General features: G+C 41.8%; 2 protein-coding genes across 17 annotated transcripts in view; one reads left to right on the top strand and one right to left on the bottom strand.

Annotated features, from left to right (window-relative positions):
* The window catches only part of rassf4a (Ras association domain family member 4a), a 219,044-nt gene that overhangs the window by 26,786 nt on the left and 166,787 nt on the right, over window positions 1–25,471 (top strand). For 2 of the 15 annotated variants that reach the window (XM_068020657.1, XM_068020646.1), the window contains exon 3: window positions 4,358–4,383. The exons of 8 other annotated variants lie outside the window; for them this stretch is intronic. The gene's annotated coding sequence lies outside the window, so the exon portion shown is untranslated. Of the gene's footprint in view, window positions 1–4,357; window positions 4,384–12,732; window positions 12,803–13,336; window positions 13,911–20,546; window positions 20,870–25,471 lie in introns of those variants that run through there. 5 more of the 15 variants (XM_068020660.1, XM_068020645.1, XM_068020662.1 and 2 more) reach the window with 4 other exon arrangements.
* LOC137355483 (C-X-C motif chemokine 3-like) lies at window positions 946–22,747 on the bottom strand. Of its 2 annotated transcripts, none has more exons than XM_068020672.1 (5): window positions 22,615–22,747; window positions 20,471–20,556; window positions 20,193–20,319; window positions 12,151–12,240; window positions 946–1,898 (listed from the first exon to the last, which is right to left on the bottom strand). In XM_068020672.1, exons 2-5 carry the CDS (start codon window positions 20,532–20,534, stop codon window positions 1,778–1,780), a joined length of 402 nt encoding a protein of 133 aa, XP_067876773.1. In that variant the 5' UTR covers window positions 20,535–20,556; window positions 22,615–22,747; the 3' UTR covers window positions 946–1,777. The 2 variants fall into 2 exon arrangements, with proteins under 2 accessions (XP_067876773.1, XP_067876774.1); XM_068020673.1 differs by having other exon boundaries at window positions 22,648–22,747.

The raw sequence follows: 25,471 nt of genomic DNA, 5'->3' as shown, positions 1-25,471 counted from the left end.
CAGAAGCACTGCACAAAGAACAGCCAGGCGCTGCGCAAACGACTACTGGCAACACCTATGCAGTCATATTCAGCTGGCCTCAGACACCGGAAACATCAGAGGAATGTGTGATGGCATTAAGACAGCTCTTGGGCCAACCATCAAGAAGATCGCCCCCCCTCAAATCGAAATCAGGGGACATAATCACTGACCAACACAAACAAATGGACCGCTGGGTTGAGCACTACCTAGAACTGTACTCCAGGGAGAATGTTGTCACTGAGACTGCCCTCAATGCAGCCCAGCCTCTACCAGTCATGGATGAGCTGGACATACAACCAACCAAATCGGAACTCAGTGATGCCATTGATTCTCTAGCCAGCGGAAAAGCCCCTGGGAAGGACAGCATTACCCCTGAAATAATCAAGAGTGCCAAGCCTGCTATACTCTCAGCACTACATGAACTGATTTGCCTGTGCTGGGACGAGGGAGCAGTACCCCAAGACATGCGCGATGCCAATATCATCACCCTCTATAAAAACAAAGGTGACCGCGGTGACTGCAACAACTACTGTGGAATCTCCCTGCTCAGCATAGTGGGGAAAGTCTTTGCTCGAGTTGCTCTAAACAGACTCCAGAAGCTGGCCGAGCGTGCTTACCCTGAGGCACAGTGTGGCTTTCGTGCAGAGAGATCGACCGTTGACATGCTGTTCTCCCTTCGTCAGATACAGGAGAAATGCCGTGAACAACAGATGCCCCTCTACATTGCTTTCATTGAATGTTACTGTAAGGAATAGTTAAGTTATAATATAAATGGCGTTACCTGTATCTTGAGTTTTGTGTCCTTTCTGCAAATTGGGGATACAGTGAAACTGCAATCTTTTATTCTACAAGTGGAAAAGCTGAAAATTAGGAACCTAGAATCCGGCTAAATCGCAAGGGTAAATTAAGACAATTGCACAATGCTTGGTAGCTTTTTTGTTTTATTAAACTTATTTTCCTTTCAAATAACAAAGACATTATAAGTCATTTTCAACAAATTGTAATGCAAAATGAATACTTTGAAAACATGCTGGTTTAGCAATACATTTCTACATTTCATTGAAGAGATCTTTTAACAACCGCATACTGGTGTAACACCTTGAAGCACCACCATATGGTGTATGGCAGTACGGTTCGATTTTTTTTTTTCCCCATTCCCCATGCTTCCGTTTGCCAAATTTAGCTATGATTCTCTGGCCGATTGTTTCACCGCAGGGGTAGAAAACCTCGGAGAAACTGCACAAGCCTGCCTAGTGGCCAACTCGAGTGGTGTTGGGAGCAAATCCATTTACAACCCGAAATACTGAAGTGGGTGGTGGAGAAACGCACATGAAGTAAATTTATTGCCATCTAACTCTGCCTAATTGTCCTTGTGCATCTCTTGATGCTACATAGAAAATACATAATATCCAACTGACAACTACAACAAAACAGTTTGTCTCTAGGATTAATGATGCAAAATATGCTGATTCGAAATGGTAGTGTTTTGGTTACACTATTTACATTTTTCAGTATTCTGAAGATACTATTAGGAATATGGGTAAATAACTGAGCATATAAGATGTAATTATCCATAACCATATGCAGCTTTTTTTCAAAGAAATATTGAAGAGAAGGAATCAAAGGCATTTTCAAAATTTGTGATGCACTATTCAGTGTCAGAGTACAGAATTGGCCCTTGTATTACATATGTCTTTCTCCTACTTCCTGCTGCACCATACATTGGATAAAAGCAATGATGACTGCGAGAGCAGAGTTAAAGCTTTTGACGTCTGGACTGTGTGTTTCCACCTCTGCGCCCTCTTTTCTTACTTTGCTTTGGACGTCTCTTTAATTTTTTAATACATTCTCTCTTTTTGTTTGGATCATTCTGAATTCTGTAACAGAAAAAAAAAATTGACATTGGAGATTGTACATTCCACATTTGGTGCTTGTATTCAAGAAGTGATTGTGATCTCTTGAGAAGAGTTTGTGGAAATTTTCATAATTTTAAAGGTGTATGAGCGCAATATGAAAAGCAGAATTTTTCACTGTCAACCCTCAACGAATTTTTATGGAAAAGCCTTGCAGTGATGTACTTTCAGCCCATTTTTCTCTCTTTGCATTCCATGATTCCCCCTTCCAATCCGGAGGGTGAGAGGTTACCTAAATCACCAAACCTCCTCCCCAAATATTCGAAATTGAGTCTAATCCTCAAATCTGCACTGTATTAGCTTCAGTGTTTCTGGATTAGGATGGAGAAAAATCATTAGCATGGTTTCTGCTATGAATTTTGCATCTAGTAGCCTTTTCTGGATAGTGTGTCGGTGTATGTGGATTTTGGGTGAGGACAAGATTGTGCTTGCTTGTGGTGCTACCGCAGTTGAATAATGTGTTTATGCTCATTGTCTAAAGGTCATATGTGATGAATGGCAAAGCAGGGGACAACTGCTGGCACTGGAGGACTGTTGCACTCCAGCATGAGTCAGTGCCTCCGGGGAGAAATAGGAGAGAAGTTGGAAACAAAGGTAGCTGAGTCACAGATTTCAACAGCTGCAAACGGCACTTTTCCATGATCAACTCAGAGAAGCTGTGCTGTCTGCAGGACTAGACTGCTCTTTTCCTTTTATAATCAAGAAAGTTGTACCTCATTACATGGGAGGGGAAATTTTCTGAAGGAGTGCTCAAGGCATATGGGGTCTTGCCTACAGGAAGCATCTCAGGAAATCATATGCTCCTCAAGGTCTCCTGCCCATCAAACTTGAGATTTTGGGGATCACGCTCTCAACATTCACCCCCAGCTACTGCGTATGGAGCAAATTTACTGCGGAAAATCTGTCTTGGGCAACTTCCAAAATAGAAAGGAATTAACCACCATTGATTCACTGCTGAAATATGGGCAAAGTTGACAAAAGCAGAAGAGAAGCTATGCTGTGGGTGAAACATTAAACCAAAAATGCAACAGCTACTCATCCAGCAACTGGTGACATTTCCTCAATGAAGGTAGTGAATATAATGTCATTGCTGGCATTCAAACTGGGATCCAATGGATGCAAGACCAGTGCACAACTACTAAAGCTGCTGGATTGCTTCAAATCGTGTTCTAATTTTTTTCCAGATCAGTCAGTAACATTATTTCCTGAATGCTGCATGAGCTGAGTGATTCCTAAAGACGCACATGGCCTGTCTGGGGGCTTATCTTTCACCGTGATCACTTATATGTGAATATATATCTTTGGGTTTTGGAGCTGAGAAACCTGTCTTGTAATTCATTAACACACACAAAAAATTTTCATCGTATCAAATTTGAAAATGTTCGTGATGCACCAAGGAACTTATACCCTCCCAAAATCTGCAGCCATTAAACATGGGAAAAAAACTTCAAAATGGCCTTTTTAAAAACAAGTATATGTCTCCACATAGCATAATTCCTCTAATTTGAGATTGGACATTCTCTCTCCTCCCCATCGCTTAGCAGACTACTTTAAAGAAAAAGATAAAATATATATTTATATCACATCCTTAAGATGTCCCAAAGTGTTTCAGGACCACTGAATTATTTGGAAGTATAATAACTGATATGCTGGAAAATTGATGGCCAATTTTCAGCCAAGACTCCACAAAAAATAATTGACCGCTGTTTTTTGGGATATGGTTGGTTGAGCAATGCATGTTGTCTAGGACACTAGCATAACTAGCAGCTTTTGCAGTTTTGAATGGGACCTCTCATCTGAAATATGGCACATTTTGACTATGCATAACTTCCTCAGTAAATCACTGAATCTTCAGCTAGCTTATTTTAAAAACTGAAGAGTAAATGTACATTCTAAAACACTAAGTTATATGTGAATAGCACACAGTACGAAATACGTTCTTCAAGGTGCCAGTTCAAAATCTTATTTCCAGACATCCTGTTTAGATATAGATGCAAAAGCTGCCTTCCCTTTTACCATTCTGAAGGGATCATACTCTCCATCACTCTTCAGTCACCCGCTCCACTTCCCATGACTCCTTTCCATTGAAGAGATGAAACATCTGCCTCTTCACCTCCAAAGGCAGAGTTTTTTAATGCCAACAAGAGGGAAAGGCAGGGGAACCAAAATCAGGGCTCTTTGGACAGCGATAGAGATCGAGAATATGATGAAACAAAAAAAGAGGGTGTATGATGTATGGCAGGTGAATTTTTAGAGTGAGAACCAGGCAAAATGCACTAAATTGAGAAGGGAAGTGGAGAGGAAGGTAAGACTGGCATCTCAAAGCCTTTCCAATTCTGATGAAAGGTCATCGACCTGACATGTTAACTGTGGAGACAGAAACAGTGTTGCTTCCTGACCTGGATTTTCTGTTTTTATTTCAGACTGCCAGCATCTGGGGAACAGTAAGGTAGGGATAATGTTACTGGACTATTAATCCAGAGGCCGAGACTAATACTTTGGAGACATGAGTTCAATATGAGTGCCATAGCAGCCATAAAAAAACTGGAATACAAATGCTAGTCTCATTTAATAATAATCATGAAACTACTGGATTCTTGTAAAAAAAAAAAAATCTGTTCCACTGGTATTCTTTTCAGGGGAGAAAATCTGCCACCCTTACCCAGTCAGGCTTACACATGTCTCCAGATCCGCAGCAATGTGGCTAACTCTAAATTGCCCTCTGAAATGGCCTAGCAAGCCACTCTGCTGTATTAAACTGCTACAGAAAAAAAGCACTATGTGTGTGTGTGCTTACACCACATGGATTACAGCCGTTCAAAAAGACACCACCACATTCTTGAGGGCAATTAGGGATGACTGCGATGCTCACATTCCAAGAATAAATTTTTAAAAATCTGCTTTTGCACAGTTGGATTTGTGTGGTTTTCTTTAATGTCCACAGAGTGGCACTGTTTAGTCAAAGTCCAGTTTGTGCCAGCATTTGTGAAGGGTTTGTTTACACTTTTGGTTTTAGTAAGTGTTCTGAAGGGTTACTACCATACTGACTCTGTCAGCCTGAGTGCCTCCTTGTATTTCACTGAAAACAGCTCGTGTAAACAATTGTGTCTGTCACAATTTAGGGATGCGCTGGTCCCACTTTGTCTAGCTTTAGGAATAGAACTGCACAGTGCATCAAGGGGCAAGGTTGAGGACAGGCTGGCTCTGCATGCAGACAATGAACTTGTACCTAGCCCAGATGGCTAGTGTGCATGTCACTTTAAGTTATACCACAGTAGAGCAAGCTTCACTCCTTAAAATGTTTTACCAGTTTCAATGTGTACATATCAAAATCCTGAAAGAGGTTTGTGCTGTAGAGAAGAAAGACCATCAGCAATGTGGAGGTAGAAAAACTTAGAAAAAGCGGCAACATATTTTTCTATTTTTTTTTAACCCGTTTACGGATGGACAGTGAGATTTAATTTTCTTGGTGTGTGCTGTGTGATACTTGCACGTGATGTCATTATGAAGAAAATGATGCACACTCCTCTGCTTCTGTTCCCTTCTCAAACAAGTGTTTACTAAACACAAAACGCTGTTCCCTTTTTATGTTATTTTTTCCCCAATACTTTGGAGTAATTTTAATGAGTACCACACACACACACACACACGCACACACACCCCAAGGTGGGCAGGAGAGGGTCAAATGGCTTGCAGGGTGTGGGCTTAAATTGGTAAAAATGTGAAACCTGACCCCAGCCCATTGTGAACTTCCAGGTTTAGGGTCAGCTGAGTAACCCGTTCTGGAGAGGCGGGTCACTGATTGATTATAATATATTTCATAGTTCCCGGGGCTCAGCAAAACCAGGAGCTGAAGGGAGGTGAGAACTGCTGAATCCAGCAGGCAAGAGCATCTTCCAGCACTGTTTGTGGGCCAGGAGGAGCCAGGGGTGTTTTCCTCCTGCCCTATCTCTCCAGCAAATCTTCTGTGACAATATCTGTCTGCAGGTGACTGGCTGACCATCTTCCCTCATGATCTCTTCCCCGCTCCCCCACAGCTCTTCTCTCTTCCCCCATGGTCTCCCAGCCTTCAATGTGGCCAGCAGTTAGGCAGGAAATTAAAGTAAACAATTTTGATGAGGCCTTGTCGTTTAAATTCATCAGGACCTCTGTCTTCCCAGTAAATCTCAGTTTCCTGAGTGCTGACACGTGTCCCTGCTACTCTCTTTCCCTCCCCCCCCCCACCCCCACCTCCATATAAATATCTGGGCCTAAGACACTGGTCCATTGATATTAAGATGGCTGTGCCTTGCTTCATAAGTTTTGTGTTAAATGAATTTGAAATAATTTTTCATAAAACATTGGCATACCCCTCAGGGAGATTTGACAATGTGGTAATGAGCCATCCGCGCAAATCAGAAAAGTGGCAAGTTTAATCCAAGTTTCTGTGAGTTAGCTGATCTCCGTTTGGATATTATTTGGCTCTGCAATGATGCTAATCTTCTGTGGTATGAATTGTAGTATTAATGGCAGACTAACTCTGGAGTAAAGTGGATTGAAACCCGAATCTCAAGGGACTCTGTTTTTATTCTGCTGCTACTTTGGGCCACAAAACTGGATTCAGGCTGCATTTACTCTAACGATTTAAAATCCGCTTTTAAAATTCACTTGTTCCCGATCGGTAGCAAGGGTAGGTAACTGCATGCATGTGAATGTCAAGCTGAGGACTGATCACTTTGGTTGCAATGCATATGGGAAACCCTAAACCACACCCACACAATCCATGGCAGATGCATAGTGGAGCATTTAAAAATTCTCCAGCATGCAGCTGTGGTCACCCACAACAGACCATGGAACATGTAATGACTCATTGCCCAATTCACAAATATGAAAGAGGCATCACTCCACTACTCCTGATACAGTTATCTGGTTTAATCACCTGAATATAATAAAGTTGTTGCTCTACATTGACATCAGCCACACAATGTAGTCATAGTGAGTGGTCAAATAACTTGCTGCAGTCACTATTTAGACTCTCACATTAGAAATGGCTGTGTTCAACATACTGGAGTGCTTCTTGCATCTGCCTTGAGTGCTAGAAGGAGTAAAGTGTTACAGCACTCTCGAAAGAAGTATTTTTAAAATGGTTATATGCAAGTGTGGCTAGCTTAATGAATGTGATATTTTTTAACCAAGATCTTAAAATCTGTTTTCAGATTACTTAAGTTGGTTTTATGTGCGTATTTTAGGAATTTCTGGAATTGCACACTGTGGGTGGTTTACATGAGATTCAAACATAGAAGTAGACCACATTGGAGAAAAAAACATGTTGCAGTAATTAAAAGGTTTTAAATACAAAAAGGAAAGTGTTAAGAACGTGATTCTTTTTTGTTAAAATATTTCTCAAGGAATTTATGGTTCAGCTGAATAAATGTTGGACCAGGGTATTTTTTTAAAAAAAAGAAGCCATCAAGAGGACTGAGGGAGCCGGATTGGCAACAGTGTTGCTGTTCGTCACCTGGCTCAGGTTAGGCTGAGAGCGGAAACCCTGGTAACGGGCAGAAAAGTGACAAGCGCCCCTTTGATTGGACAAGTCCAGTAGTACCAGAGGGCATCTGGATTGGCAGAAAAAACTATCAAGCTTTCTGGTTGTCAATTTGTGCGTGTGTGCGGCTATACCTTCTGGAAGGAGATAAAATCAAGTCTGAAGAAAAAGTCAAGGAAGAGAAGACCACAACCCAACTAACTTTCCTGCAATTCCCTAAAAGATTCTGTGAAGTCCACTGTGTCAATTTGATCTTGTTTCCTGTATTTGAGAAAGGCCTGCTAAATTACTTTTCAACGCCACCTGAAGAGAACTATTCTGGAAGATTCCAGTGATCTGTCTGTGTGTGCTTGGAGGTTGGAGTGTGTGCCAGTTCGGTGCAGCGTGTCTCATCTATTATTTCTTTTCAGGGGTGGGCAAGTGATCTTGCCTGAGTGTTTTTTTTTGTCTGTAATAGAGCTCTGATCTACAAATCGCTTTCTTTGTATGTGTGTGTGGACTAAAGTAAAAAGGGACTTTTTGCTTAAGGCAGAAAGGGGACTTTTTAAAAATTTAATGTTGGATTTAAAAAACGTTGATCTGTGTGATATTGTTTTTACTTCATTACTAGTTAACTTGTTTTATAATAAACTGTTAATTTTGTTGTTCAGTAAAAAAAAAAATCTGGTTAGTATGTTCTATTCCAGGGAAAAATAATATATCTGACTGTTTCAATAAGTGGGAAAATTTTTTAAAATATGTTGTGACCTGTGGAGAAGTGGGACCAATCGTGCACTCCTACCGCTTCAGGCTTAACAAAAGCATTTGGCCTATTCAATTCCTCCTCCCGCAATCTCATGGCTCAGGTTAGTGCTGGGGCCCCGACTGACAACATTATTAATCACGTACTGCACCCTGTACCCTCTCGAGTCAGGAATCTAGCCATTTCCTGTGTATTTTGTTACATGTTGAGTGTAATAATTATAATATACAATGATTGCCCAAAAACATGTTTATTTACCAAAATAATTCTGATTGTAATGTTCATAATCAAGCAGCCAAATTGAGAATTAATGATTTGTTTACATTATAAATTCAGCTGTGTACAATGCGAGATGCAGGATGTTTGTTCTACTTGCTCTTATCCACGCTTTATATAAAAAAAAATTTATGCATGGACTTGCACAAATCAGGGAAAACAAAATCCCTTTTAGTAGACTTGGAAAATAACCTAATGTTTTGGTAAGCCTTTCAGTGCTGTTTTTGCTTCTTCAAAGGAACGTATGCAAGATTACCAAACAAAACCTGATCTGAATTGAGATGAATGTCATTAATAAGATGTCTGAAAATGCCCGTCCTCTCATTGAAGAAATATTCTGTGAAGGTTGACTTAAAATGGGTTTAAACCCTACCTGCCTGGCAGGTTTCTGTATGGATGTGCTAGTCCAGTGATTTATGGTATTAGACTCGTAACACAGTGATTGAGAGCTTGGTAGTTTAAATCCCATTTTGGCAAGTTGAGTTGAATTCAATAAATCTGGTAATTTGAGTTGGCACTAGAAAAATGACCATAAAGACTGCTGACTAGTAAAAACCAAACCAGTTCACGAAGGTGCTTCAGGGAAGGGGATGATTCTGGCACATGTGACTCCAGTTCAGATTGTAATTTTGCATGAACTTCTGAAGAACTTTAAAAAGGAAGTCATGAAATAAATCAGCTGAAAGCAGGCCAACTTTTTTGTTTAAAAGTTGCATGTCAAATGGCTTGGAGAATCATAAAACGGTCACAGCGTAGAAGAAGACCATATGGCCTGTCTTGTCTGTGCCAGCTCTCTGCAAAAGTACTCAGCTCATCCCATTTGCCCTGCCTTGCAAATTTTTTCTTTTAAGGTAATTATCCAATTCCCCTTTGAAAGCCATGATTGAATCTGCCTTCACCACATTCTCTCAGGCAGTGCATTCCAGATCCTAACCACTTGCTGCGTTTATAAAAAAAAATAACAGCCTTTTCCCCATGTCACCTTTTTGGTTTTTTTTGCCATACCCCTTTTAAATCGGTGTCCTCTGATTCTCAACCCTTCCGCCAACAGGAATGTTTTTAAAAGGCTTGTCTGTACACATAAATAAGGGAAATCTGAGTATGAAATTACTGTATTTAGCAGTAGTTTTCATCTATCAAAACTGCACACACATGGGCCAATGTGAGCGATGGGTTAGCATGCCCTACCTAGATAGGGTGGATGTGATAGTGAATCCGATACAAAGATATGAACATACAAATTAGGAGCAGGAGTAGGCCACTAAGCCCCTTGAGCCTGCTCCGCCATTCAGTACGTTCATAGCTGAACTGATTACTCCACATTTCCACCTACCCTTGATAACCTTTCACCCACTTGCTTATCAAGAATCTATCTACCTCTGCCTTAAAAATAGTCAAAGACTCTGCTTCCACCGCCTGTTGAGGAGAATTCCAAAGACTCACGACCCTCTGAGAAAAAATTTCTCCTCATGTCTGTCTGTCTTAAATGGGCAGCACTTATTTTTAAACAGTGACCCCCTAGTTCTATATTTTCCCACAAGGGGAAACATCCTTTGCACATCCACCCTGTTGAGGCCCCTCAAGATCGTATATGTTTCTTTCAAGTCACCTCCTACTGTTCTAAATTCCAGCAGATACAAGCCTAACCTGTCCGATCGTTCCTCGTAAGACAGCCTGCTCATTCCAGGTATTAGTCTAGTAAACCTTCTCTGTACTGTCTCCAACGCATTTCCATCCTTCCTTAAATAAGGAGGCCAGTACTGTACACAGTACTCCAGATGTGATCTCACCAATGCCCTATACAGCTGAAGCATAACCTCCCTACTTTTGTATTCAATTCCCCTCACGATAAATGATAACATTCTATTAGCTTTCCTAATTACGTGCGGTACCTGCATACTAACCTTTCGCGATTCATGCACTAGGATACCCAGATCCCTCTGCATCTCAGAGCTCTGCAATCTCTCATCATTTAGATAATATGTTTCTTCTTTATTCTTTCTGCCAAAGTGGACGATTTCCCACTTTCCCACATTATAGTCCATTTGCCAGCTCTTTGCCCACTCACCTAACCTATCTATGTCCCTTTGTAGCCTCCTTATGTCCTCTTCACAAGTTACTTTCCTACCTATCTTTGTGTCATCAGCAAATTTAGCAACCATATCTTCAGTCCCTTCATCTCAGTCATTTATATAAATTGTAAAGGTTCGAGGCCCTAGCCCAAATCCCTGCATCACACCACTCGTTACATATTGTCAACCAGAAAATAACCCATTTATGCCTACTCTCTGTTTCCTGTTAGCTAGTCAAACTTCTATCCATACCAATATGTTACCGCCTACACCATGAGCTTTTATTTTCTGCAGTAACCTTTGATGTGGCGCCTTATCAAATGCTTTCTGGAAATCTAAGTACAGCACATCCACCGGTTCCCCTTTATCCACAGCACATGTAACTCCTTCAAAGAGCTCCAATAAGTTGGTTAAACATGATTTCCCTTTCACAAAATCATGTTGACTCTGCCTGATTACCTTGAATTTTTCTAAATGCCCCGCTGTAACGTCTTTAATAATAGCTTCTAACATTTTCCCTGTGACAGATGTAAAGCTAACTGGCCTGTAGTTTCCTGCTTTCTGTCTCCCTCTCTTTTTGAATAAAGGTGTTACATTCACTCTTTTCCAATCTAGCAGAACCTTCCCCGAATCTAGGGAACTTTGGAACATTAAAACTAACGCATCAACTATCTGAATCCGTTCTGCCTGTCCCTGTATTATGAAGGACCTGCGATTAGGTGGCAGGGTAGTAATCTTCAATGCTTGCATCCTGTGCAATGAGACACATCACTGCAAATATTTTAGTGTAAGATTCCACTTGCACTACAAATATTGTGTTGGTGCAAAGCTAGTTATGGTGTAAATGCAGCCTGAATTTCAGAGTCCTACAACTTAGGAACAGGAGTAGGCCATTCATCCCCTCGTGCCTGCTCTGCCATTCAATTAAAGACACAGTTGATGTGTTCCTCAACTCCATTTACCTGTCTTTGCTCCCTATCCCTGTATACCCCTACATAACTATCGATTTCAGTCTTGAAAGCTTCAATTGTACCAGCGTCCAGAGCCTTTTGAGGGAGAGTGTTTCAGACTTGCATCCTTTGTGTGCAAAAAAAGTGCTTCCTGATTTCACTCCTGAATAGCCTTGCTCTACTTTTAAGATTATGCCCCCCCCCACCATGTTCTTGACTACCCCCATCAAAGGAAATTGTGCAGATATAGAGAAACTATCAAATTATTTTAACATTTTTAGCATCTTGATCTGGTCACCCCTCAATCTTCTACACTCAAGCCAAATTTATGCAATCTTTCCTTATTAGTTTAACCCCTTATGTCCCTCTAAGGAAGAGGGAGTCTTTCTGCTTTGATTTGGAGCCACATTGGGCCCCAGCTCCCTTGTTGCACTGTACAATTTTAGAGTTGCTGTAATGCAATCAGCGTGTAGTGCCAATGCATTCTAAATTGTACAATACTTTTCACCATTCAAAATAGAATGGCTATACTAGCAGGAACAGTCCTTTTTAAGTGGGCTTCAATTGTTATTGAGTTGAATTAAACTGAAGTCTCAATGTTTTATCTGATAAATGTCCTGTGGCAAACCAAACATGAAAGTTTTGTACTGACCTTTCCCAGCACTTTTGTAGTCTCTTGCCCTGCATCAGTTCTGGAGCTAGACAAACCTCTGTTTCGGCATTTTCCTGCTGCACAGTTAATCTGAAGATGAAGAGAACAGTTGTTGTAGTTTAATGTTTGTGTACTGTCACATGCATTCACAGGACAAGTTATTACATAGAAAATAGAGCACAGAAACCGGTCATTTGGCCCAGCCAGTTCATGCCTGTGTTGATGCTCCACTCAGGTCTCCTCCCATGCTTCCTCCTGTAACTCTTCTCAGTATAGCCCTCCATTCCCTTTCCCCCCCATACTTATCTAGCTTTCCCTTAAATGCATCTCAACTACTTTATGTGGTTGTGAGTTATAGATTCTCACCACTCTCTGGGTAAAGAAGTTTCTTTAAATTCCATTTGATTTCTTGGTGACCATCTTTATTGATTGCCGCTAACTTTGATCTTCTCCACAAGTGGGAAGCACTTGCTCGTGTCCTGAGCTACTTGAGGCTTAAGAGTTTTCAACGTCAATGATCCATTTAAGAGGAGGCTAGATAAGTACCCGAGGAGAAAGGATTAGAACGATATGCAGATAGGGTGATATGGAGACGCGTGGTGGGTAATATGAAGAGAAATGCATTTGCAGAGCGAAAATCATGGATTTGTAGGTACCTGTCCCATTATGCTGTTGGATTGTGCAATTCAAACCATTTGACTGAAAACTGGTTTTAAAATAATTATTGGCAAACACTTCAGTGTAAGTGCTTAAACTTGTGTATCCATGTGAAGAGTATGTGAATGGAGCATTTTATTGCTGTGCATGAGTTGGATACTTTTTAACAGATTTTCTCATTATATGCCAAAAGACCTCCTCAGGCTTTACAATCTTTAGTTCACAAAGCAAGTTAGAAACTGATAATCTATTTTTTATAATGAGTTAGTCTCTAATTCAATCCTTGCCAAATACACAACTCCAATTTAAGATTCTTTTTTTAAAATGGCAATTAACTTGTATCATCATGGTTACACTGAACAAAGGTTATTTAACTAAATTTCAATCATTAACTTTTTATGTACATATTATTTATTCTGTAACTGCTCACTGGGTATATTTCCATTTTCGGTACTACTTTAGACTGAGATGAGAAATTTGAGAAGCCTTGACTTTACAAGGGTCACAATTAGTCAAGACTGGAAATCAAGTTCTTCCTGTGGGAGTTTGCAAGTTCTTCCTGTGATCGCGTGGGTTTTCGCCGGGTGCTCTGGTTTCCTCCCACTGCCAAAGACTTGCAGATGATGGGTAAATTGGCCATTGTAAATTGCCCCCAGTGTAGATAGGTGGTAGGGAATATGGGATTACTGTAGGGTTAGTATAAATGGGTGGTTCTTGGTTGGCACAGACTCGGTGGGCCGAAGGGCCTGTTTCAGTGCTGTATCTCTAAATAAAAATAAATATACCCGAACGACTGTGAATCCTAATCGCTGAATAGACACATAGGGAGGAATTTTAACACCCACCCCTTCCCCACCCTCAGCAATCAGCAAATGTTTGAAATCTGAACCCAACACAAACAGGACTACTATAAATTTAAACTTTGAAAGGATTTGCAGCATCTGATTAACCCACTTTGGAGAGGCCAGTCCATCATTGTAATATGTAAATGAGGCTCTATTGCTCAGATTTTGGCGCCATTTGAATTTAACACTGGAGGATCGTGTTTTCCCAGACTCTGGCAAACCCGGCAGCTGAAGGGAATTGGGAGCGGCAGCCAGCAGGTAAGTGCTTTATAGAGCATTGCTTGTGGGCCAGGAGGAGCAGGAGTGTTGGGCAGGAAACGGAGTAAAGCAACTGTAATGTGGTCCCGGCATTTCCGGATTTCCCCAACCTTGGCAAACATGCATCCCTGCTCCCTCCCCATTTCTCCATAAATATTGGGGCTATAGTCTCTAGTTCTAAGTTTTGTACTCTTGAAACTTCTTGGGGCAGTCCCATCCTGGAGCTAGTGGATTCTGCAATTTTCCCCTCCTCATGCATTGGTTTTCCCTATTTCCCCCTTAGTAAGTTTGACCAGGAGGGCAACAACTAAAGGATGACTCTATAACTGGATACATCAAAAACATCTTTCAAGTCCCCTGCCCTGCCCCAAATATAATTAATAACGTGTTGGGTCGTTGAGCCTTTAGTTTGGTCAGCATGAAATGTCCTGTCCTCTGCATTCTCTGTAAGTTAATAAAATTTATGGGATCCTGGGCTTTATAAATGAAGCACTGAGTACAAAAGCCCGGAAGATATGCTAACCTAGATAAAACACTAGTTTGGCCCCAGCTCAAGTATTGTGTCCAATTCCAGGCACCACACTTTAGGAAGGATGCAAAGGCTTTGGAGAGGTTACAGAAGAGATTTACTAAAATGGTTTCAAGAATGAGGAATTACAGTTGTGTGGATAGACTGGTGAAACTGGAATCATGCTCCTTAGAATCAAAGGATAAGAGTAGATTTGATAAGTTTTTTAAATCATAAAGGGTTTAGATAAAATAAATAAAAGGAAATTATTTCCAGTAACCAGAGCATGTGGATTTAAGATGATTGGCAAAAGGACCAGAGGCAACTTGAGAAAAAACCTTTTTTTACACAGAGTGGTTAGGATTTGGAATGCGATACCTGATAGGATGGTGATACAGATTCAATAGCAGCCTTCAAAATGGAATTGGAGACTTGAGGGAGAAAAAATGGTAGGGGTATGGGGAAAGAGAGAGGAATGGGACTAATTAGCTCTTCAAAAGAGTCGGGACCAGCTTGGTGACCAATAGCCTCCCGCGCGGTATGAGTCTATGATTCTATGAAGTTTTTGTTTTACTGGAAATTAGCATCCATTGTGAAGCAGGAAATATCTGGGCACACTTAAGATTATTTTTTATTGATTTTTCTTTTTAACGTCGCATGATTCCCTTGCTCAGTGTGGACATAGTATGTGCTTTTTTTTGAATGGTGTGTTGCCAGACAGGAATTCAGTGGAAACCAAGAAAGAATGATGCCAAAAAATAGACAGCACTGTGGGAACCTAGTGAGTTCAGAGGAAGTAAGAGCAGGAGAAAATGTGAGAAAATGTGTACGGTTGACTAAACGTGCCAGTGACAGGTTCAGGCAGGTAATATAGTTTAATTCTTACCTAATTCAGTGTTGCTTGCTGTGGAACTGCCAGTGACGCATTTAATCCTGGCACCTGCAGAAATCTGTCCTATTTAAATGTGGGAAAGTTATAACCACTAACTTGCCAGACTTCTCCAACTCTCAGGCCAACACAGCTACTTATTTTGCCTGGTGAGCAGCAAGGCACCATCAGAAGAAATGTGATTTTTAAAATAAAAGAACTTGCATTTATACGGCGGATTCCACGTACCCGGACATCCCAAAGTGCTTCAGAGCTAATAAATGCCCAATGAGCTGAATGATCAGTGAATCTATTTTGGTGGTATAGGTTGAGTGATAAATCTTCATAAAGAAAAGAAGGAACTTGCATTTTATATCGTGCTTTTCACAATCTCAGAAGTGCTTTTAAAGCTATTTTTAAAGTGTAATCACTATTGAAATGTAGGGAACTGAGACAGCAGTAAGAGTTGCAGGAAGAGAAAGCTTCCAAATGATAATACTGGTACAGTTTTTTTTTTAAACTATGCATACCGTTGGATGAAAGCAATACTTTGCCCTACCCTGCTCGCTCTTTACATAGTGGCATTGGTGCAATATCTCATCTGAAAGATGGCACTTCCAACAATGCAGCACTTTCTCAGTAATGTGCTGAAGTATCAGCCTAAATGATATGCTCAAGTTCTGGAAAAGGGCTTGAACTTTCATAGTCCTGACTCAAAGGTGCAACCATCAAGCCACGTTGATATTGCATGTATAAATGTAAAGTATTCCCTTCATTCAAATATCTACTTAATTCTGGCACGTTGTTTGTTGCTATGTTTGGGAAGCTTTTTCTGCAGTTGGTTCCTGCATGCTCAATGGAGAGATGGTAGAAACAGATATCGTGGAGGGTGGAGCAAGCTACAATCGTCTCTAATGGAGTCTCTATCCAAGGTCAGGGGTTTGTCTCAGCCAGCTGATGACCTGACAACGTTAGGGTATTCAGAACATTTAGGGATACACTTTTTGCCATGTGCTGAAGTAACAAGGGAAACCAGCTTGTTGCTTGTGCCTACTTTTTTGCTAAAACTAGTAAACCGTGGAAGAAAATACCCTTGTGTGTTCAATAAATGTCAAATATTGGGAAACAAATATGCAAATTGTACATCCATTTGGAATTCTAAAGAGGTAATCGAAGTCCGGGTTTTTTTTCTTTAATCAGGACCATTTAAGTGCATATATAAAACTAAACCATTTTAATTAAATGTAGATTCATACTAAGATCCAATTGTGTATTAAATAACATGTAAACCATCTTCTAGAAAAGGAGGTTTACAAGACGTTTATGTATTAAAGAACCTGGCAATTTTCTCCCTTCTTCCATCTCTTGGAGGCACTAACAGGCGTACAGCCCCATAGATGCACCATTTACTACCTCATCTAAGTGGCCATTATTGATGTGACCATTGACAATGGCAGGCCATTTGATCACAAGATCATCACAATAAAGCAGAATTGTCAGCCCTGTCCAAGTGATGGAAATACGCAGCAGGTCAGGCGGCATCTGTGGAGAGAGAAACAGAGTTGATGTTTCAGGTTAAAAACCTTTCTGTTTCTCTGCTGTGTATTTCCAGCATTTTCAGTTTGTATTTCAGATTTCCAGCATCTGCAGTATTTTGCTTTTGTCCAATTGATATCTGTACTTCATGTGTCAGCCATGGCTCAGTGGTAGAACTCTCTCCTGTGAGTCAGAAGGTTGCTGCATTGTCGGAGGTGCCGCCTTTTGGATGAGATGTTAAACTGAAGCCCTGCCCGCCCCCTTGGATGGGTGTACTGATCCTGTGGCACTACTTGAAGAGCAGGGGAGTGCCCTGGTCAGCATTTATCTCTCAACCAACATAATCTAGAGTAGGAAATGCTAGACTCAGCAGGTCTGATGGCATCTGTGGAGAGAAAAGCAGAGTTAACGTTTCAGGTCAGTGACCCTTCATCAGACCTGACCTGAAACGTTAACTCAGCTTCTCTCTTCACAGATGCTGCCAGACTTGTGAAGTATTTCCAGCATTTCTTGTTTTTATTTCAGATTTCCAGTATCTGGAGTATTTTGCTTTTATAATCTAAAGCAGATTGTCTGGCCATGATCACTTTGCTGCATGTGGGACTTTGCTCCGTGCAGATTAGCTTCTGCGTTTCTTACATTACTGCAATGGCTACACTTCAGGAGCATTTGATCAGCTGTAAAGTGCTTTGGGGCATCCTGAGGTTGTGAAAAATGGAAGGTTTTTCAGTCAGGAAATAATGTGTTCAAACTCCTCTGCGTAGACTTGAGCATCTAATTTGACTGACACTTAACTGACACTGAATGAGTTCTGCATTGTTGGTGCTATTTTCTGGATGAGAGGTTAAACTGACTGTTCAGATGGAGTTATGAAGTATTCCATGGTACAGTTCGAAGAAAAGCAGGGGAGTTCTCTGGGTGTCCTGGCCACGATTTGTCCAACACCATTAAAATAGATTTATTGGTCATTTATCTCATTGCCATTGACACCTTTGCAAATTTTTTGACCACTGCATTACAACAGTAGCTACATTTCAAAGTTCTTAATTGGCTGTGAAATACTTTGGGATGTCTGGAGGACATGCAAGGCCATATATTAGTGCAAGTTCTTCCTTCCTTCATACTAATTCCGTCCTTGCACAGCAGCCACAAACAAGCAGTTCTGACAGTGACCACTTCATAGTAGCCAGAAGCAGGAATCTGGCTAAATTACTTACCTGCCAGTCATTCACTTGCTCAGATATTCACTTGTTCAGAACTTAATGAATTGCAGCCCCTCAGCCAAGCTCAAGATTCTAGTCTTTGATTATTCACGCAGCCAATGTAATTAGCAGTGAATACATTTGTTTACAGTCAGTTTGCTTTTGTAAGAAATTCTCTGTACTGTTCCTAATAAATCATGGAACTGATATAGAAGGAGAGTTCGTTTGGAAACCATGTGGTTTTAGTGGAGCATCCTGTGAGTTATGGTGTAGTAATAGTTTGAAAAGTGCAGCAAAATATATAGAGACATTTAGTACTAGGATATAAGGTGATCTTTTTCTTGCGTTAACCTCAGAATTGAAGGGGAAACTTGCTTAGTGTACTGCTGTTCAATGCCTCATTTTGCTTCTCTCCATTTTAGTGGTGCTGGCACCATTTATACATACCACATAAATTTCTTTGTCTAATTTTCAGAGTACTACCACTAATATCCCTGCACATGTTGCTAAACATTGCCAAGTCTGACATTGTAATGGTCAAAGACATGGAAACATGCAAAGCAACTCTGGTATGAAATAGTCAAGCCAAATGCAATATGAATTTCAGAAAGCAGTTTGAGACCAAAGAGAGGAGATAGCTGGGCTTCCTATTGGCTGCAGTTTAAGCGCACCTAGTTTGTTACAGTTCAAAAAGGGATGGCACACTGCCTATCGAACTGTTAGAGGATTGGTAACAAACTGGTCTTCAGAAACACTAAGCATTTCTTACGTAGCTGTAATCTGAAGACAGCTATCAACATGTGCAAAGCTGTGCTTTCTCCTGGGAGGTGTGAAGTGAACAGTACATCTCAGTGCCCCTCAGTGGCATTACTCTCAAAATTGTGTGTTTTTTTTTATTCTTTCATGGGATGTGGGCGTCACTGGCAAGGCAAGCATTTGTCGCCCATCCCTAATTGCCCTTGAGAAGGTCGTGGTGAGCTGCCTTTGTGAGCCTCTGCAGTCCATCTGGTGCGACTATTCCCAAAGTGCTGTTGGGAAGGGAGTTCCAGGATTTTGATCCCACGACCGTGAAGGAATGGTGATATAGTTCCAAGTCAAGATGGTGTGTGGCTTGGAAGGGAACTTGCAGGTGGCGGTGCTTCCATGCTGCCCTTGTCCTTTTAGGTGGTAGGGATTGTGAGTTTGGAAGGTGCTGTCGAAGGAGCCTTTGAGTTGCTGCAGTGCATCTTGTAGATGGTACACACTGCTGCCACTATGTGTCGGTGGTGGAGGGAGTGAATGGTTAAGATGGTGGATGGGGTCCGATCAAGCAGACTGCTTTGTCCCGGATGGTGTTGAGCTTCTAGAGTGTTGTTGGAGTCACACTCATCCAGGCAAGTGGAGAGTATTCCATCACCTTCCAGGCTTGTGCCTTGTAGATGATGGACAGGCATCAGGGAGTCAAGAGATGAGTTACTCACCTCAGAATTCCCAGTCTCTGACCTGTTCTTGTAGCCACAGTATTTATATGGCTGGTCCAGTTCAGTTTCTGGTCATGGGTAACCCCCACCCCATCAGGATGTTGATAGTGGGGATTCAGCGATGGTAATACCATTGACTGTCATGGGGAGATGGTTAGATTCTGTCTTGTTTGAGATTGTCATTGCCCGCCACTTGTGTGGCACGAATGTCACTTGCCATTTATCAGCTCATTGTGAACCCTCGAAGTGCTGTAGAACTGCAGCACAAAGTGCTATTGGCAGATAATTCTCACAAGCTCCTCCCTGTTGGCTTGGCAAATTTATCCAGTAAATACACACTCTGATGTCAGACCAGCTTAGATTTCTGAGTTTACAGAGGCAGCATTGCGGGCATTCCATTTGAATAAGCACCCCAGGCTTTGTGAGGGTTGCCATTCCCATTCCCAATTCTCCTGCAAGCCCTGCACGTATGGATGCCAGGTGAGGAAAGGCTGAGGCTCAACTATGATGCACTTTGTGGAATGGACAACCAGTACTCTGCCAAGAGAATAATGACCATTTGAGCAACTGTCATAGAGCTATACTATACTTTAGAGATGACCGGGGATAAGGAAGGAGAAAATTGGTTAAATGTTTATTTTTGCGAAGTTAATTCTTGGTTTACATTGTCATTGTTTGCAAGCTGATGCTAGCACAAGTGATACTTACATAATTTCAGTTCTGCTGCAGTGAGTTGTTATTGGAAATATCAGAAAGTTCTTGATTATTTTCGGAGGCACAGCTTCAGCAAATTGAAAACACTGGCACCTCAGCCCAGGTAATGTCGCTGTCTCAACTAGAAGAGGAAAAAGAATTGAGAATAATTTCACAGTAGTTATATAAAAGCTGGTCAGGTTACTGTAGTTTACTTCTAATCCGAAATTAGGATTGCTTAACGAAACTCTCTGAAATCATCAGTAAAAATTAGTTCAAATTTCAGTACTCACCCACAAAGAAATGTTGAAGCAACAATAATGTAACATGAGTTGTAATCAGAAGTCTGAAATTCATTGTGTTGCAGATATTTGGCTGGCTGAAGAAAATAAGAATATAAATTTGAAATTGCACTTAAATAGGACAACAATTCCAAGTTGATTAATGGCAATGAGAGAGGACCCTGCAGCAAGTGGGAGAGAATATATTGGACGCATTGGTCAAGGCTAGTTTTGATGAGCCTTCTGTAAGGAACAGAGTCTGTGCAATATGAAGGATACAGGCAGAAAGTTCCATAGTCCATGGGGCATGACGGTTACGGGTTCTGCCACCAATGGTGAAGTGGCTGAAGAGATATGCAGTTGGCCAGAGAGGAGTGCATGCTGGAAATAGGGCTGCAGAAGATTGCAGAGGTAAGGTGGAACAACGTCTTAGATGGATCTGAAAGCCAGATTGATACACTGTGGCATAGAGTTAATAAAATGAAGACGGCAGCATTGAAAGGAATGCAGGACTTAGGATGGGAGAGAACATAAATGGAAGGGTTCTGGATGACTTGGGAGTTTGAGACCTCAGACGACAACATCACGAATGAGAATTGAGGTGAGTATTGAGAGTGAGTAGATGGAAGGAAGGAAGCTTAAGGTCGGACCACATGTTTGGTTTGATGCTTAACAGGATGGGTAAGGCTGGTACAGCCCAAATGGGCAAGCAGGAAGGGGTAGGATTGGTGCCTAAGGCAAGTTTCTGACAAGAATTGAACAAGATGACTTGCATTGAGCCAAGTTCAGCCTCATCCAGGCCTTGATGTTGGGCAAACAATTAAATCAGCACAACTGCAGTTGTGGAATTGAGGGTAGTGTCAGAGAAGTAAAGTTGGGTGCCACTAGCACATGGAAGCTGGTCCAATGTTTATGGATGATACCAAGGGGCAGCAAATAGATAAAGAAAATGAGTTATAGGTCACACCCAAAGTGACCATGGAGGTCAGGCAGTGAATCCATTGGAGGAAACGCAATGCCAATGTTAAGATAGGCAGGAATGGAATGAATACAATGTGATGTCATGCAAAAGGAGGATGATGTGATTGACTGACTGTTTGAAGCCATGAGTACGTAAACTGAGGTCGCATCACTTAGCATGTCACTGAGTGACCAGGGTGGTCTCAATGCTGTTTGGACAGAAAACAGACAAGGATTTGTATAAGGTGGGTAGGGAATTGAGTAGAAATATTATATTCAAGCACCTTAGAGTGGAAAAGAGCATCTGTTTTTCTCAGGCCTCTGAAGTACCGTGCAATGTTTTTCTACATTAAAGTTGCTATATATATTAAAATTGTAGCTGGGCAAGTTGAGCTTGAGACTTTTGCAGAGTGGAGAGATGACAACAGTTTTAAAAGGGGCATAAAATAGTCATTGAAGAAATGGTGAAGTTGATTATTAGACGTCGTTGGGCTAGGATGAGATAGTTGATCATGAGATGAGTTGGGGTGGGTCAGGGGCACAGGTGGTGGATCTCATGAGGTGATGAACCTGGGAGAAAGATAGAAGGGAAACTGCAAAAGCATCCAAGTTGGGGCAAAAGTTATGAAGGGGGTCAAGAGAGGTCAGGTACCAGTGGGACAAGATCGTTAAAGCTGGGATTGCTAATGGCCTCAGTTTTGGAGATGAAGAAATCCTTAAGTTCCTTATACAAATACAACGGAGCTTGTAAAATCACTAATTATAAGAAAACTTTTCAAAGAATTCATCTGTTGCAACATGTAGGTCTGCTGAATTATTATAACGATTACTGTACTACATGCTGGCTCTTGCATATCTCGAACGGTGCTGGTTCACTTTCTAAAAGCTCTTGGAATAAAAAGGATCGTGGTACTTCATTGACTTAAGCATTGCGCGATTAAAAAGATTGTAACAGTTTAGAAATAAGAGATCCACTCAGACAAAACTGAAATAAAAACAAGAAATGCTGGAACCACTCAGCAGGTCTGGCAGCATCTGTGGAAAGGGAAGCAGAGGTAACGTTGTAACAGACAAAACTGATTATTTATTTGGAATATTAAAAATTATCTTGTGCATATAGCTTTAGTTTTTCCAAGAATGCAATATGTCAAGTGTAAAAAAAAATTTTAACTACAGAGTAAATATCTCCTACTTACAGCTCGATGCATAAAAATGTAGTAGGAACTGACTTATCTGGAGAAATAAGATTGAAAACAGCACATCAGCGTCATGTATGCCCAGTCAGACGAGTCGAGAGGATAGCATGGAGTTGGTTCGACGCTGAACTCCTTATATACTACATTATTTATGCTTGAACTCTTGATAGGCAGCTGAATATAGTGGGTGGAAAATCACATGATTTCCTCGAAATCAAGATTGTATAAAGCTTGGCATAAAGCCAGATTTCAGTGTGAAAATTTGAAACGGTTAGCTTTGAAAACAGACTATAAACTTTCACTGTTTGTCACCGACATTTAGTGTGCTTTGTGCAGCAGAAAACCTTGTGGAAATCACCTTTATGGCTGTGGAATTGACTTAGAACAATGGTGTTGGAAATTCCATTGGGAACAGTGCCCAGACTCCTTTTTATGAAGGATAATATGAAAGGTCTATTGTGGCTTTTACGGAATTCCCCAGTCCAATAGCAACCATGGAGCATAATGTAATTTTGTGAATATAATTCATCACTCAGCTAAGGTTCAGGAAGGTTACTAAAACTAGTCAGAAAACACTTCAGTGCTCAAATGAAATAATGAATGCTTAACCTGGAAATGCTGCAGATACGCATCATGTCAGTCATTTTGTGGGGGAGGAAAAAGCGCAGAAAGGAAGAAGGGAGTAAAAGAAAAGATGGCAGGAAAGTTGGGGAGGTGGTGGCATAGTGGTATTATCACTGGAATAGTACCCAGTAATGCAGGGTATTTCTCTGGGGACATGGGTTCGAATCCCACCACTGCAGAAGGTGGAATTTGAGTTAATTAATTTTTAAAAATCTGTAATTAAAAGCTAGTCTAATGATGGCCATAAAACCATTGTCGATTGTTGTAAAAACCCATCTGGTTCACTAATGTCCTTTAGGGAAGGAAATCTGCTGTCCTTACCTGGCCTGGCCAACATGTGACTCCAGACCCACAGCAATGTGGTTAACTCTTACATGCCCTCTGAAATGGCCTAGCAAGCCACTCAGTTGTACCTAACCGCTACGAAGTCAATAAAAAGGAATGAAACCGGACGGACCACCCGTCATCGACCTAGCCACTGGTAACGCCAACGGCAAACCCAGTCCTGTCGACCCTGCAAAGTCCTCCTTACTAACATCTGGGGGCTTGTGCCAAAGTTGGGAGAACTGTCCCACAGACTAGTCAAGCAACAGCCTGACATAGTCATACCTTACAGACAATGTCCCAGACACTGCAATCACTATCCCTGGGTATGTCCTGTCCCACCGGCAGGACAGACCCAGCAGAGGTGGCGGCACAGTGGTCTACAGTAGGGAAGGAGTTGCCCTCTGAGTCCTCAACATCAACTCTGGACCCCATGAAGTCTCATGGCATCAGGTCAAACATGGGCAAGGTAACCTCCTACTGATTACCACCTACCGCCCTCTCTCAGCTGATGAGTCAGTGCTCCTCCATGTTGAACACCACTTGGAGGAAGCACTGAGGGTGGCAAGGGCACAAAATGTACTCTGGGTGGGGGACTTCAATGTCCTGACCGAGCTGGCCGAGTACTAAAGGACATAGCTGCTAGACTGGGTTTGCGGCAGGTGGTGAAGGAACCAACACGAGGGAAAAACATAACTGACCTTGTCCTCATCAATCTGCCTGCCGCAGATGCTTCTGTCCATGACAGGATTGGTAGGAGTGACCACCGCACAGTCCTTGTGGAGGCGAAGTCCCACCTTCACATTGAGGATACCGTCCATCGTGTTGTGTGGCAGTATCACGAGCTAAATGGGATAGATTTCGAACAGATCTCGCAATGCAAAACTGGGCATCCATGAGGCACTGTGGGCCATCAGCAGCAGCAGAATTGTACTCAACCACAATCTGTGCCAGTGTTGTAGTTGAGGCATATCATGGCCGGGCATATCCCCCACTCTACCATTACCATCAAGCCAGGAGACCAACCCTGGTTCAATGAAGAGTGCAGGAGGACATGCCAGGAGCAACACCAGGCATAACTCAAAATGAGGTGTCAACCTGGTGAAGCGACAACCCAGGACTACTTGCATGCCAAACTGCATAAGCAGCATGCAATAGACAACTAAGCAATCCCATAAAGAACGGATAAGATCTAAGCTCTGCAGTCCTGCCACATCCAGTCGTGAATGGTGGTGGACAATTAAACAACTAACTGGAGGAGGTGGCTCCACAAATATCCCCATCCTCATTGATGGGGGAGCCCAGCACATCAGTGCGAAAGATAAGGCTGAAGCATTTGCAGCAATCTTCAGCCAGAAGCGCCGAGTTGTTGATCCATCTCGGCCGCCTCCTGAAGTCCCCAGCATCACAGATGCCAGACTTCAGCCAATTCGATTCACTCCGCGTGATATCAAGAAATGACTGAAGGCACTGGATACTGCAAAAGCTATGGGTCCTGACAATATTCCGGCAATAGTACTGAAGACCTGTGCTCCAGAACTTGCCGCACCCCTAGCCAAGCTGTTCCAGTATAGCTACAACACTGGCATCTACCCTGCAATGTGGAAAATTGCCCAGGTATGTCCTGTACACAAAAAGCAGGACAAGTCCAACCTGGCCAATTACTGCCCCATCAGCCTACTCCCAATCATCAGTAAAGTGATGAAAGGTGTCATCAACAGTGCCATCAAGCAGCACTTGCTTAGCAATAACCTGCTCAGTGATGCTCAGTTTGGGTTCCGCCAGGGCCACTCAGCTCCTGACCTCATTACAGCCTTGGTTCAAACATGGACAAAAGAGCTGAACTCAAGGTGAGGTGAGAGTGACTGCCCTTGACATCAAGGCAGCATTTGACCGAGTATGGCATCAA

The sequence above is a fragment of the Heterodontus francisci genome, chromosome 42 (assembly GCF_036365525.1).
Source record: "Heterodontus francisci isolate sHetFra1 chromosome 42, sHetFra1.hap1, whole genome shotgun sequence".
Taxonomy (NCBI): Eukaryota; Metazoa; Chordata; class Chondrichthyes; order Heterodontiformes; family Heterodontidae; genus Heterodontus; species Heterodontus francisci.
Note: the sequence above shows the minus strand (reverse complement) of the source record. Positions and strands in the feature narration are given on the sequence as shown.